The following is a 13,173-nucleotide window of genomic DNA, read 5'->3' on the forward strand; positions in this document are numbered from 1 at the left end:
GTCTTTGCTGTGAGTGTGTTTCAGGTGAAGAAGCTGAACTCAGTGAGGACTTACATCAGGATGGCGGGGTAACCTCTGACCTTGAACTCCTTGGCCAGGCCTGGAGAGAGAACAGGTCATCAGACCGCTGGCTTTAGTTTTCAGAGCCTCGGTGACTTCACTCCTCAGGAGTGACGAGTGGCACATTACAGATGTTCTCTGATGTCTGGGAGAACGTCTGCGCTCACACACTGATGCAACGTGATGTGAGAACATGCTGACCCTGACCCCCCCCAGACCGTACGCTCTGTGAGGTGCGCATCCGGCCTGGCTCCGCCCCCTCCCCCGGCTCACCTGAGTGTGCGGTGGCGTCGGCTTTGCCCACGTTGACCAGCGAGCCCAGGCTCTTCAGCTCAGACGCCACGTCGTGCCACACGGGATCCAGCTGCTTACAGAAGGTGCACCAGGGAGCGTAGAACTGCAGCACATGACATCACATGACATCGCATGACATCACATGACATCACATGACATCACATGACACCTGTGCAACATGACTTGGCACAGCTCGCTGTAGCTAATGTTCTGATGGTGGATTAATGGGTTTGAACAGGGTAACAGTTAGCAGGCTTGTTCTGTCTGGGCAGATTAATAATCTGACCAGTGAACGCTGAGTGTTCATGTTTCATGTGTTTTGATTATGACAGCGTGTCGAGGTGTCTGCTTTGTGTCCTGACAGCCTCAGCGTGTAGGATTCAGCGAGGACGTGTTTTGTGGCAGTGACACTAAAACATCTGTAACATCAGCAAATACAACAGAATAATAATAATAATAATAATAATAATAATAATAATGTGGATAATATCTGCAGCCAAATATTCACAGTGAAGCCTCAGGTTAAAAAAATATGAACATACTTTGATGAGCCATATGTCATCCGGTTCCTTAATGTCCATGAAGCTGGAAAACAGAAACAGGCAGAACTCAACTCAACCCCAGGGCCCCAGGGGCCCCCGAGGGCCTCCCAGGGGCCTCCCAGGGGCCTCCCAGGGGCCCCCGGGGGCCTCCCAGGGGTTAGGGTTAGGGTTTGCTCCTCATCGTAGTCTGACATCCAAACCATTTGACCCTTCAACACCTGAGACAGTCACTGGATTTCTGTCCCAAACATTTATAATAAATAGAAAAAGTAATTGTGTGTGTGTGTGTGTGTGTGTGTGTGTGTGTGTGTGGAGGTCGGCTTCATGAAGCTGGAGTGGAGGTGTTCCAGCTGAGCAGCAGCCTGGACACACAAACTGATACAGATATTGATAGTGATATTGATAGTGATATTGATATTGATAGTGATAGTGATATTGATAGTGATATTGATATTGATATTGATATTGATAGTGATATTGATAGTGATATTGATGATCCATGCAGCGTGTGGTGCGTACTTATCATCGAGCTCCTCCACGAAGCCCGACGCCGCCGTCAGACTCAGCAGGACTGAAACACAGAGACACAGCAGACGAGCTCCTCATGAAAACTGACTCGTCAATCAACCAATTATCAATCAGTTCTCAGTCCCGGATCATAATCTGACATTCAGGGTTCATCAGTAATCAATATGGTCGTTTGGACTGACGGCTGATATGAAAAGCAGTCAGGCTCCGCCTCTCCGTCTGACAGACAGTGGGACAGCAGTGAGTGGGCGGGGCCTCGTCTCTGATAATATAGTTAAACACAGTTAATAAAATGATGATAATGATGATAATATAGTTATAATTAACATTTTCCTGTTTTCAGTGGATGTGTGTTGAATTTAGTTTGACAGGAAGAAACGCACTGACGGCTCTCAGTTTAAATAAAGTTTCACTGCATTTAACCAGCAGCAGCTAATTATCACTAATACGCTTTATGTTTCTTTTTTCACTAATATAATAGTGTTTATTAAACATTTTTGAATTGAGAGCAAAGTTCATGATGGCATTTGTCCACCTGTAAATTTGATTACCAGTGGATATCAGTTATCAATGTCCTGGATTACTAAGAATCAGTATGGGTTGATCCCTAATTTGAAATAAAAAGCTCTGTTGTTGTTGTCGTGGTAACCACACGCCCGTCACTGTCACATGTCATCATCCACTCATCTGTCCATTAGTTTATCAATGAATCCATAAGTTGTTTGGTCCATAAAATGTCAGAAAAATCTCTCCAGTTCAGCGTCACAGAGAAGAAACCAGAGACGCTTCACGTGAGGAGCTGGAGGCGTTTTCCTCTCACAAACCACTCAAAACCACTCAAAACCACTCAAAACCACTCAAAACCACTCAAAACCACTCATGGATTTTCAGACGAGTTGGTTATTAATTTGATAGTTGTCAGCTAAACATGAATTATCTGTAAACATGATATTACATGTAAAGGTGTAGAGCAGAGCAGTGCGGTACCTGAGAGCAGGGCGCTGTAGCGTCTGGGAGACATGCCGGCCGGCTCGATGTGCTCAGTCCAGCTGGACGGAGCCGGGGATTACAGCTAATCTGACAGATTAGCTCTGCAGGCTGACATCACCCAGTAAATCTGCATGGTCTGCACCCCACTGTCAGAGCCCTGCTGTACAACACGGATTAAAGGAATATTCCAACATTTTGGGAAAAATCCCTTTTCCCGACTTCCCCAGACTGAGACCAGATGTTGGACACCATCTCCACCTCTGGACGTCCAGTTGCTCAGCTGCTATGGGGGTAGCATTTCCCGTTAGCTTAGCACAAAGGCTTGAAGTCTATGGGAGTCATTAGCCTGGCTCTGTCAAAGTGAAAAAATCAGCCTTCCTCTCTCTCTACGTCGTCCTCAGACGAGCCATCCATCGGCATTTCCAGTCCTCCCAGTTCTCCAAACATCTGGCCAGCTCGCCTGTGCTTTCTGCACCGGCGTCCTTCAGCTCGTCCACGTCGGTAGGTTTGGGACGTCCCGCTGAGCGCCGCCCGTGTGTTGGCTCCCGCAGAACAAGCTTTCCTGCTGGGAGTTCTTGGTGTCGATGGCAGGGACCAGCAAGGCTCCTCCTCCTGGTTGCTGTCTGCTCTGACACGAGGAAACTCCCCGCACAGCGTCTCTTTGGTAATGTGCTCGTCCCGTGTGATGTTTAGCACCACACGTAGCGTTCTCGTGTAGCACCTGTCCAAGGACCTGCAGGGCCAGCGTCAGCACCCAGCACGCACCTCCGTGAAGGAGCATGGACTCCACAGGAGGACAAACTGATCTTGATGTGTCGGGGAGGTTCAGGGCCGTGCGGGCCATAGGGCCATCATGCCAGGGGGCGCCAGAGAGACAAGCGCCGCGGCCCCTCACTGTCTGACTCACACAGTGGATCATGTGGATCACGTGGATCATGTGGATCATGTGGATCATGTGGATTGGAAACACACGTCTTTAAAAACAACTGGAGTGGTTTGAGGAGCAGTCAGATGGTGGCGCTGTAACCTCTGAACACGTTTCTTCCTCCGTCTGTGGCCGTGATCCTCACACTGCTGAAGGTGGAGGAAGATCCACCACCAACTCGCTTCTCCTCAAACCTCTCAGATTTCAGATCCGCTTGATCCTGAGTCGATCAGATCAGAGCTGCTTCCTCCTTCCTGTTTCCATCCTGCTCTTCATCCTGTCGCCTCTTCACATCTTAACTGGTCGCAGGAAAAAATAAAGAGGTTCTGTGCAAGGAGGACGTGGAGGAGCACCAGGACGACTGAGCCGATGATGGAGTGGGCGTGGTCAGGGACATCCATGATGGGGAAGGGCGGCGGCGGGGGCGCGCTGTGGGTGGGGCCGTGGCGGGGCGGGGGGAGGAGACATCTTGGCGTGCTGATGCTCGCTCGGGGAAACGGTGCAGCTGGGGGGGCTCACCCATAGACATAGAAAGAGGCTAGATTGGCCCCTCCCCCTTTTTCCACGGCAGAGTTGGCGGCCATCTTGAAGCGGTCGACTGGCCAAACACAGAGTGGGACCACAGCATTGTGGATGGAAAATGCCTCAACATTGTGCAGCCTACGATTGTAAAAACCGACGTACTGCACAATCCAGACAACAGGGAATTACCTTTCACAGGTAAGACACATGTTTAGTTTAATTTGGTCATTATAACTCACCCATAGACATCTATAACGTTACTACCAGCCCCAAAGTGACTGGAGTCTCCTCCGTAGGCTGACTGTGTTGTGTTCGCTCGCTTGCCAACAATCTGACTAGTTAAGGCTGAATCAAGTCTGTTTTAAAAGATAATCAGTAGAACTAGGCACTCAAATGAGCTACGTGTCTGACTTTACCACTGCGTGTGCTACAAGCGGAGGAAAACAGGCAATATTAGCTATTGGTTTGGGTTGGTTTGTGTGGAGCTAGCCAACAGGTTAACGTTAACTGTTAACTAGCTAATTTTCTTGCTAACGTTACTTTTCCCACTCCCTGAAGGTTTCCCAAAGAGCAGAACCAGAGGAAGAAATGGGAGGTCGCCCTCAGAAGAACAGATTTTAGAGCCATGGATGAGTCTGTGCTCTGTCGCTAACACTTCAAGCCACTGACAGAAAGCACTTTATCATTAGACATGGCGAATTTTAAGATGCCTGTCAGTCCATTTGTTATCAGTTTCAATTTCTCATGGCCATATATTAAGATTAGGCCTATGTAAGAAATATATTTTGTCAGTAGAATAAGGACACTATCAATTTTCAAGGTAAATATATGCACGATAGGCATACTAGTCTAAATAGTGTAATGTTGATGATTATCTAAAATGTGAAAATATTGATGATTATCTAAAATGTGAAAACATGCATGTATAGTTCTTTGTCAGAGGGCCTCATTTGATCATTTTCTTTCTGATATAATCAAATTATCAAGGTAAATATATACACATTAATGTGATAATCTAAATAGTGTAATATTGATGATTATGTAACATGTGAAAAAATGGTTCTTCGTCTGAGGTTCTCATGTAGTTATTGTACCTATGAACACTCTGCCAGACCACCAAGGATCACACGCACATTATTATTCAAATGATGGCTCAGCAGAAAGTCAAGCATTAACATTAGACCCAAAATATACATTAAACAGTCTATGCTGTGGGAATTTGTTTAAAATGCACACTGAGTACAGGGTTTTCCCTGGCTTTTGGGGGGGCTCAGGTGGTCCCTGGTCCTTAAAAGTCATTAAAATGCCCTTAAAAAGCCTTAAGATGTTAATTTGGCTTAGGTGGTGGGTGAAGACTCTTAGGGGGACCCCCTGTGTCAAATACATGCTGGGAAAAACCTGCAGTATATGCCTACATACATGTCATTTTAATTACAGCACAAAACAGACACTGACAACTATGGTCGAAACACTTCAGCCTTTATGAACATTTTTGTACAAAACAAACAAACATACAGTTCTTCATTAATCAAGTTTTTCTCCCTCAGCTCTTGGAGGACATCCTTCATATGACTCTTTGCCCTCAGTTCACGCTTCCTTGCATTACTCTTCTCCTGCTCCAGTGTGATCACATTGTCTGTAGCCTGAATCAGTCTCTTCTTTAGAGCCACTGGACAGCTGGGCAGTGCAAAGGTGTGGTCCTAGCAGAAGGGATGAACAGGTTATGGATGGCCGTCATTCTTAATCTCATCTATGCATCCAACTGCCAGCACCATGAGTATGAGAATGTTTGTGGCAGGGACACATATTCTAGCATGTTTCAATGAAGGCAGTGTGCATGTGTGCAGTGTGGGTGTGTACATGTCTAAAATGAGAGTCAGAAAGCAAGTGAGATAGGATTTCAATTGATCAAGGCCATGATGCTTACAGCTGATTAGGACATATATCAAGTACAGATACCGTATTTCACCAATTAATCGCCCGGGCGTTTAATATGCAAAATCGACGTGGACCCCGGGCGTTTAAAAGAACCAGGCGGCTATTCGCTGCAGGCCTTTATTTATTTTTGCACCAGGCCATTATCGTGATGACAGTTACTGTCCAACATATTTTCACTCGGTTGATTTAATATTACGGTACACCCTTTTGTTCTAACGTTAGCTAGCGCTCTTATTTTGACAGAAAACGGAGGTGCCGCACTGTTATTGTGCGGCTAACTGTTTACTTCTGCAAAAATAAGGTGAATAGCCTTACTTTGGATTACCTACATATAATGCAAATAATCGCCCCGGCGGTTATTCGGGTGGGCGTTTAATACGCAAAATGCGTGCAGACCCCAGGCGTTTATAAGAACCAGGCGGCTATTTGCGGCCGGGCGATTAATTGGTGAAATACGGTACTCACAACAGGCTAAGGCAGGTTGAAATTGCCAATGTGAATGAAGCCAAATAGGCCCTTGTGTTTACATTATAGTCATAAGCATATTTGATATACAGAATACAAAAAGCCTAAATGACACCTGCTGTTTGGAGATGAGCTGGGATGGTGTGACATCAGATCTAAGCCCGACAGTCCTGTTGAAATCCTCTGGCTTGAAGTGTTAGCGACAGAGCACAGACTCATCCATGGCTCTAAAATCTTTTCTTCTGAGGGCGACCTCCCATTTCTTCCTAAGGTTCTGCTCTTTGGGAAACCTTCAGGGAGTGGGAAAAGTAACGTTAGCAAGAAAATTAGCGAGCTAACAGTTAACGTTAACCTGTTGGCTAGCTCCACACAAACCAACCCAAACCAATAGCTAATATTGCCTGTTTTCCTCCGCTTGTAGCACACGCAGTGGTAAAGTCAGACACGTAGCTCATTTGAGTGCCTAGTTCTACTGATTATCTTTTAAAACAGACTTGATTCAGCCTTAACTAGTCAGATTGTTGGCAAGCGAGCGAACACAACACAGTCAGCCTACGGAGGAGACTCCAGTCACTTTGGGGCTGGTAGTAACGTTATAGATGTCTATGGGTGAGTTATAATGACCAAATTAAACTAAACATGTGTCTTACCTGTGAAAGGTAATTCCCTGTTGTCTGGATTGTGCAGTACGCCGGTTTTTACAATCGTAGGCTGCACAATGTTGAGGCATTTCCCATCCACAATGCTGTGGTCCCACTCTGTGTTTGGCCAGTCGACCGCTTCAAGATGGCCGCCAACTCTGCCGTGGAAAAAGGGGGAGGGGCCAATCTAGCCTCTTTCTATGACTGTGTCCGAAATCACTCACTCACTCACTACTCCCTACTCACTATATAGGGAATTCAATGTAGTGGACTATATAGTGATCACTAGACATTCGGACACCCCTACAAAATGGCGTAACCACTATATAGTGCACTATATAGTGGTTAGGGAGTGATTTCGGACACAGCCTATGTCTATGGGTTGTTCAGAGCTATGGTTCAGAGCTTTATCGTTTCCGTTAGCTTGACGTTACACACCGGTGCGTCTGCGCCGAATACATCCCTGCTTTGCAACACAGATTTTTTTTTTTTTTTTTTTTTTTTTTTTTGCGCTCGTGCCGCCCCCCACGTGACATGAAAAAATGCCGCCCCGGGCGGCTGCCCGCTTCGCCCGTGCCTAAAACCGCTACTGAATGAGACGACGTCACACAACGTTATCGTAACGCCGCTGAATACACCCCTGGGATGAAATTTGCTTTATTTCTTTTTTCTTTCCTTCATTCTTTCATTCTTTTCTGAGATAATTTTCAGGTCATTGTCTTGTATTTCTTTTACTAGTTTTTGACGTTATCCAGGTTTCAGCGGGTTAAAACATTCGGTTCCCAGTGATGAGGAATATACATTTCTGAATCATGCAACATGTTTTAATTTAAATGGCATGTAATTCACCAGCGGCTGATGGTCCCACAGGATTTTAGTCCAAATTTGCTCGACTGTTCGTCTCATTTCAGTGCCAACTGTTTTATCAGCCCAACACAATACAATGCCGGTTTCACAGAGAAACTGTTGCTAAAGGATCCTGCCGTCCCCACATCACCGGGACTGTCAGCTCCGCAACCGCTACGGGATTATCTGTCTCTGTCTCATCAAGACAGGAACATTTTGGGAAGTTGTAAAGTTTTTCATGAGTACCATCGATAACGTTAGAGCCGTTAACTTGCCTGTGATTGGCCCGACCATATGTCACTCAGAAAACAGTCAGCCAATCAGTGGAGAGGTGCTGATTCTCTCTCTCCTGATTGGCTAAATGAGCCGTGCTGCCAGAGCTCCGGGAGAAAGGCGAGAGAGAGGAGCTGTGAGATATAATAATAATAATAATAATAATAATAATAATAAGCTATCGGAGCACAGGTACATCCTGTTCAGATGGAACGCTGTGAAAGTGCACAGCAGGGGCCTTTAACAGCTTTATTTCATTTAACAAAATATGTGGTGCGGCTCCACGCAAAACCTTTCCTCACAAATAAAGTTGATGATTGCTAATAAAGTCTGAATCAGAGCTTTTCAACCTTTGTCACGTTCCGGAGCCTCAAGGTGCTTTTCAGCGAGCCGCACAGCGAACCGGGGGGGGTGTTCCTGAATTCTCCCATGAGCTCGATGAGGACGTGAACGCAGCACAAGTGAAAGTGAAAGTTTGGTTGAAGGTTCGGACGAGCCGCAACCAGGAGGCTGATCATCATCATTAATGTTGGACTGTCCCACTGTCATGATGTAGAAGAGCTGCACACGTTCAGACGGCAGGAGAGGATTTCTGTTTATCTTTGACTTCAAGTCCAAGAAGAAAGAAAGAAAGAAACTTCCGCTTCTGCGGTGAGTCGACACTTTTGTCTGACGCCATTTTCAAGCTGCATTTTCCCCTGTAGAGTTCATCTGTTAGAAATAAATGTAAAAAGTAAAGCAGTGATCATTTTCTTTGTGGTGATGAAAAAATCTCATCAAGCGGTAAAAACAAATGTTAGCCAGTTCTATCCGTCAGACAGCACGTTTTTAAAGCCGTTTAATTCCGTTTATTCCACAGGAAATACAGACTGATCTGTATGTATGAAACCCGCCGCTGGAAAATGGACAAATGAATAAATAAATTAATAAAAAATGCAAATCTATTAATAGTTTTCAAACTGGGCAGGGCCCCCTGTGTTCCCAGGGCCCTGAACAGGCCTGTGGCTTTTTCTTTTTGCAGCCTGAACAGGAAGCAAAGTGTTTCCTGTTTGTCAGGGTGAGAACTATGGAGGACTAAAAGGGACAGAATGAAATAAATAAATACATCTTTAAATAAATACTTAAAAGTGTCATTAATTAATTAAAATGGGAATTAAATAAATAAATGTGTCATTAAATAAATAAATATGTCATTAAATAAATAAATGTGTCATTAAATAAATAAATGTGTCATTAAATGTGTCATTAATTCATTAAAATACCAGTTCATTTAATGTAAAAACATATATATAATTATTTCATTATTTATTTAATTATTTCATGGATCGGTGTTGCAGTGCTTCATGAATTAATTTTATCTGTCAAACTCACCCATCAAAGTCAGTGGGCGGATCCTAACACCTGATTGGTTACCCAGCACAGCAAGCTAAGACAGATCGACTTCAGATAATCGATTGATGCAGAGCAAGTAAACATATTCTAGAGTGAAAGTTTTTAACTGTTTTGCTTAACCCAGACGCTCAGGTTGCATAACCTACAGCCGAGAGACTTTACTAAACATCAGGTAAAGCATGCTGCAAGAACTGAGGCACCCTGCTTTGATGTGGACACACTACGCCAGCACGGGATTTTACCTGCGTCTACACCGGCCGTCACCAGGGAGAGGAGGGAGCGCAAGCGGTGCAAACGTAAACAAATGAGGGGGAAGAGAGCCGGGATCCACGCTAGGCTACAGGCTACAGGCTACAGGCTACAGGCTAAAGGCTAAAGGCTAAAGGCTACAGGCTACAGGCTAAAGGCTACAGGCTAAAGGCTACAGGCTAAAGGCTACAGGCTACAGGCTACAGGCTACAGGCTAAAGGCTACAGGCTAAAGGCTAAAGGCTACAGGCTAAAGGCTAAAGGCTACAGGCTAAAGGCTACAGGCTACAGGCTAAAGGCTACAGGCTAAAGGCTAAAGGCTACAGGCTAAAGGCTAAAGGCTACAGGCTAAAGGCTACAGGCTACAGGCTAAAGGCTACAGGCTACAGGCTACAGGCTACAGGCTAAAGGCTACAGGCTCCAGGCTACAGGCTACAGGCTAAAGGCTACAGGCTCCAGGCTACAGGCTACAGGCTAAAGGCTACAGGCTAAAGGCTACAGGCTAAAGGCTACAGGCTCCAGGCTACAGGCTACAGGCTAAAGGCTAAAGGCTAACCCCTCCAGACCAACAGGACCGTGGCTCTTGCTCTCTAATGTTCACTCCCTCGACAACAAGCTGGACGAGCTCCGCTTGCTAAGAGACACCCGCAGGAGAGAGACTGCTGTGTGCTTGCTTTTGCGGAGACATGGCTCCATGGAAACATCCCATCCCTGCAGGAGTAGAGCACTGAACATTGCCAGAGACCCCTTTCCCCCGCTCCACAAATACTTTGAGCTGCTTCCATCAGGCAAACGGTGAAAAGCAAAACCGCTAGAATGAGCAACAGCTTCCTCCAGAAAGACTTTTAAACTGCTGACTTTACCATCACTCGGGGATCCCAAGTGAAAAACTCTATCTCATTTTGTGTGCACTACTGCTGTATGTGTAGCTTAATGACGATAAAGCTTGATTTGATTTGATTTGATTTGATTTGATTTGATTTGATTTGATATTCTGACACACTTGGTGGCGCAACCTTTACTCGGTTCAAGCAAATGGGGGATTTGCAGGAGCAAATGTTACTGCGGTGCGCGATGCGTGCTAGATAGGTGCAGCCACAAAATGTCGAGAAGTTGCCCAGAACTACTCAGAGAAGCAGCAACTTTAACTGGAGAGGCTCTCAGCAGAACTCCTCCGGCTCCGGCAGACTTCCAGGCTTCAGACCTAAGCAATCGATTGGGCTAGATTCACGTTAGTCCCGCCCACTGACTTTGATGGGTGACTTTGACAGATAAAATTAATTCATGAAGCACTGCAACACCGGTCCATGAAATAATTAAATAAATAATGAAATAATTATATATATGTTTTTACATTAAATGAACTAGTATTTTAATGAATTAATGACACATTTAATGACACATTTATTTATTTAATGACACATTTATTTATTTAATGACATATTTATTTATTTAATGACACATTTATTTATTTAATTCCCATTTTAATTAATTAATGACACTTTTAAGTATTTATTTAAAGATGTATTTATTTATTTCATTCTGTCCCTTTTAGTCCTCCATAGAGAACTGGCCTCTAGTCCCTCAACACAGAAAAGAGAATAAGGGCCAAACCTGTGGGCCCCTTAACAAGAAAGCATTCATAGGCGGCGTTGGGGTGGTGCTTGCTGGTGCTATAGCACCAGCAGAGATTAGCCTACAATAGCACCACCAAGAAAATAACTGAATTATCACATTTAAATTCTAGCTTTCTCTGTATATTTTGAAGTTATTAACTCTACTCTGCTGGTGTAAGGTCAGATCCACTCTACACTTCTTTTGTTGTCAAGTGAGTCGCTTAAGGTGGTGACGTCACTCACTCTCGCTCACGCGGTCTCGCTGTAATGTAATGTTAATCTGCGCTCACGCTTCGTGCAAATCCTAAAATATTACACTCAAGTCAAGAAAGAAGTGGCGGCTGGCCCATAGGGGGCGCTGGGGCGCCGCCCCTCCAGATGTGGAGGGGAAAAATCTCTAGATAGATAGATAGATAGATAGATAGATAGGTATACTTTATTGATCCCAGACTGGGAAATTTACGGAAGCGTAGAGCTGCCAGACCAAGAAAATAAAAACCGAGAGGCTCAGTATCACGTAATTACGTAAAAAGTTTATTGTTATAACAATATATTTTCATGTTATAACGTGAAATTATCACGTTATTTCATTATATGATTTTTTTCACGTTATAACGTGAAAATATCACGTTATTTCATGATATGCTTTCACGTTATAACATGAAAGTATCACGTTATTTCGTGATACGACTTTTTCACGTTATAACGTGATACGACTTTTTCACGTTATAACGTGATAGGTATCACGTTATTTCAAGATAGGAAATTTTCACGTTATAACGTGAAAGTATCACATTATTTCGTGAAACGTGTTTTTGTTTACTGTCTGCTGGCCATCTGTAAATCATGGCTGCTTTACATGATGCCATTAGATCATATCTCATGCTTGGCTTGAGACATGGGGAGATTTTACAGTTATTGGGCTCCGTGGATGACATTCATATAAGCATGCGTACCCTGAGAGGAATTTTGAAAACAATGGGATTATACCGGAGGAAAAACGAGTCGGACCCTCTTGAGGTAGCGTCATTCCTCATTGATCAGCTGGAGGGACACGGCCGGCTGCATGGATACAAGCTCCATCACCTCAACTGCATCCAAGCTGGATATGTTGTCACCCAAAGTACAGTGAGGCATTTGTTAAAGTTTCTCACTGTACTTGCCTCACTGTACTTTGGCAGCCGGCCGTGTCCCTCCAGCTGATCAATGAGGAATGACGCTACCTCAAGAGGGTCCGACTCGTTTTTCCTCCGGTATAATCCCATTGTTTTCAAAATTCTTCTCAGGGTACGCATGCTTATATGAATGTCATCCACGGAGCCCAATAACTGTAAAATCTCCCCATGTCTCAAGCCAAGCATGAAATATGATCTAATGGCATCATGTAAAGCAGCCATGATTTACAGATGGCCAGCAGACAGTAAACAAAAACACGTTTCACGAAATAATGTGATACTTTCACGTTATAACGTGAAAATTTCCTATCTTGAAATAACGTGATACCTATCACGTTATAACGTGAAAAAGTCGTATCACGTTATAACGTGACACCTATCACGTTATAACGTGAAAAAGTCGTATCACGAAATAACGTGATACTTTCATGTTATAACGTGAAAGCATATCATGAAATAACGTGATATTTTCACGTTATAACGTGAAAAAAATCATATAATGAAATAACGTGATAATTTCACGTTATAACGTGAAAATATATTGTTATAACAATAAACTTTTTACGTAATTACGTGATACTGAGCCTCTTGGTTTTTATTTTCTTGGTCTGGCAGCTCTACGCTTCCGTACTTTCATGGCCATCTGGGTGACTGTTTTTAACTCGGAATTTGACATAATAACAACAGCACCGGCACCGCACGAGCCAAAAGGCAACAC

General features: G+C 44.3%; 1 protein-coding gene and 1 long non-coding RNA gene across 3 annotated transcripts in view; both read right to left on the reverse strand.

Moving 5' to 3' along the window:
* Nucleotides 1-2,491, reverse strand: part of LOC115374950 (protein disulfide-isomerase TMX3-like) — an 11,864-nt gene extending 9,373 nt beyond the window's left edge. For both annotated transcript variants that reach the window (XM_030074142.1, XM_030074141.1), the window contains exons 1-5: nt 2,412-2,491; nt 1,416-1,467; nt 897-939; nt 334-457; nt 55-100 (exon numbers count right to left, since the gene is read on the reverse strand). In XM_030074142.1, coding sequence (XP_029930002.1) covers nt 55-100; nt 334-457; nt 897-939; nt 1,416-1,467; nt 2,412-2,445 — 299 coding nt within the window. In that variant the 5' untranslated portion in view covers nt 2,446-2,491. The remainder of the gene's footprint in view (nt 1-54; nt 101-333; nt 458-896; nt 940-1,415; nt 1,468-2,411) is intronic.
* A 2,709-nt stretch (nt 2,492-5,200) lies between these two features.
* LOC115375521 (uncharacterized) lies at nt 5,201-7,033 on the reverse strand. Its single transcript, XR_003929722.1, has 3 exons — nt 6,915-7,033; nt 6,380-6,554; nt 5,201-5,561 (listed from the first exon to the last, which is right to left on the reverse strand). It is a non-coding gene; the product is annotated as an uncharacterized LOC115375521 (long non-coding RNA).
* Nucleotides 7,034-13,173: the final 6,140 nt, after the last annotated feature.

Source organism: Myripristis murdjan, chromosome 17, assembly GCF_902150065.1.
Source record: "Myripristis murdjan chromosome 17, fMyrMur1.1, whole genome shotgun sequence".
In the NCBI taxonomy this organism is placed as follows: domain Eukaryota; kingdom Metazoa; phylum Chordata; class Actinopteri; order Holocentriformes; family Holocentridae; genus Myripristis; species Myripristis murdjan.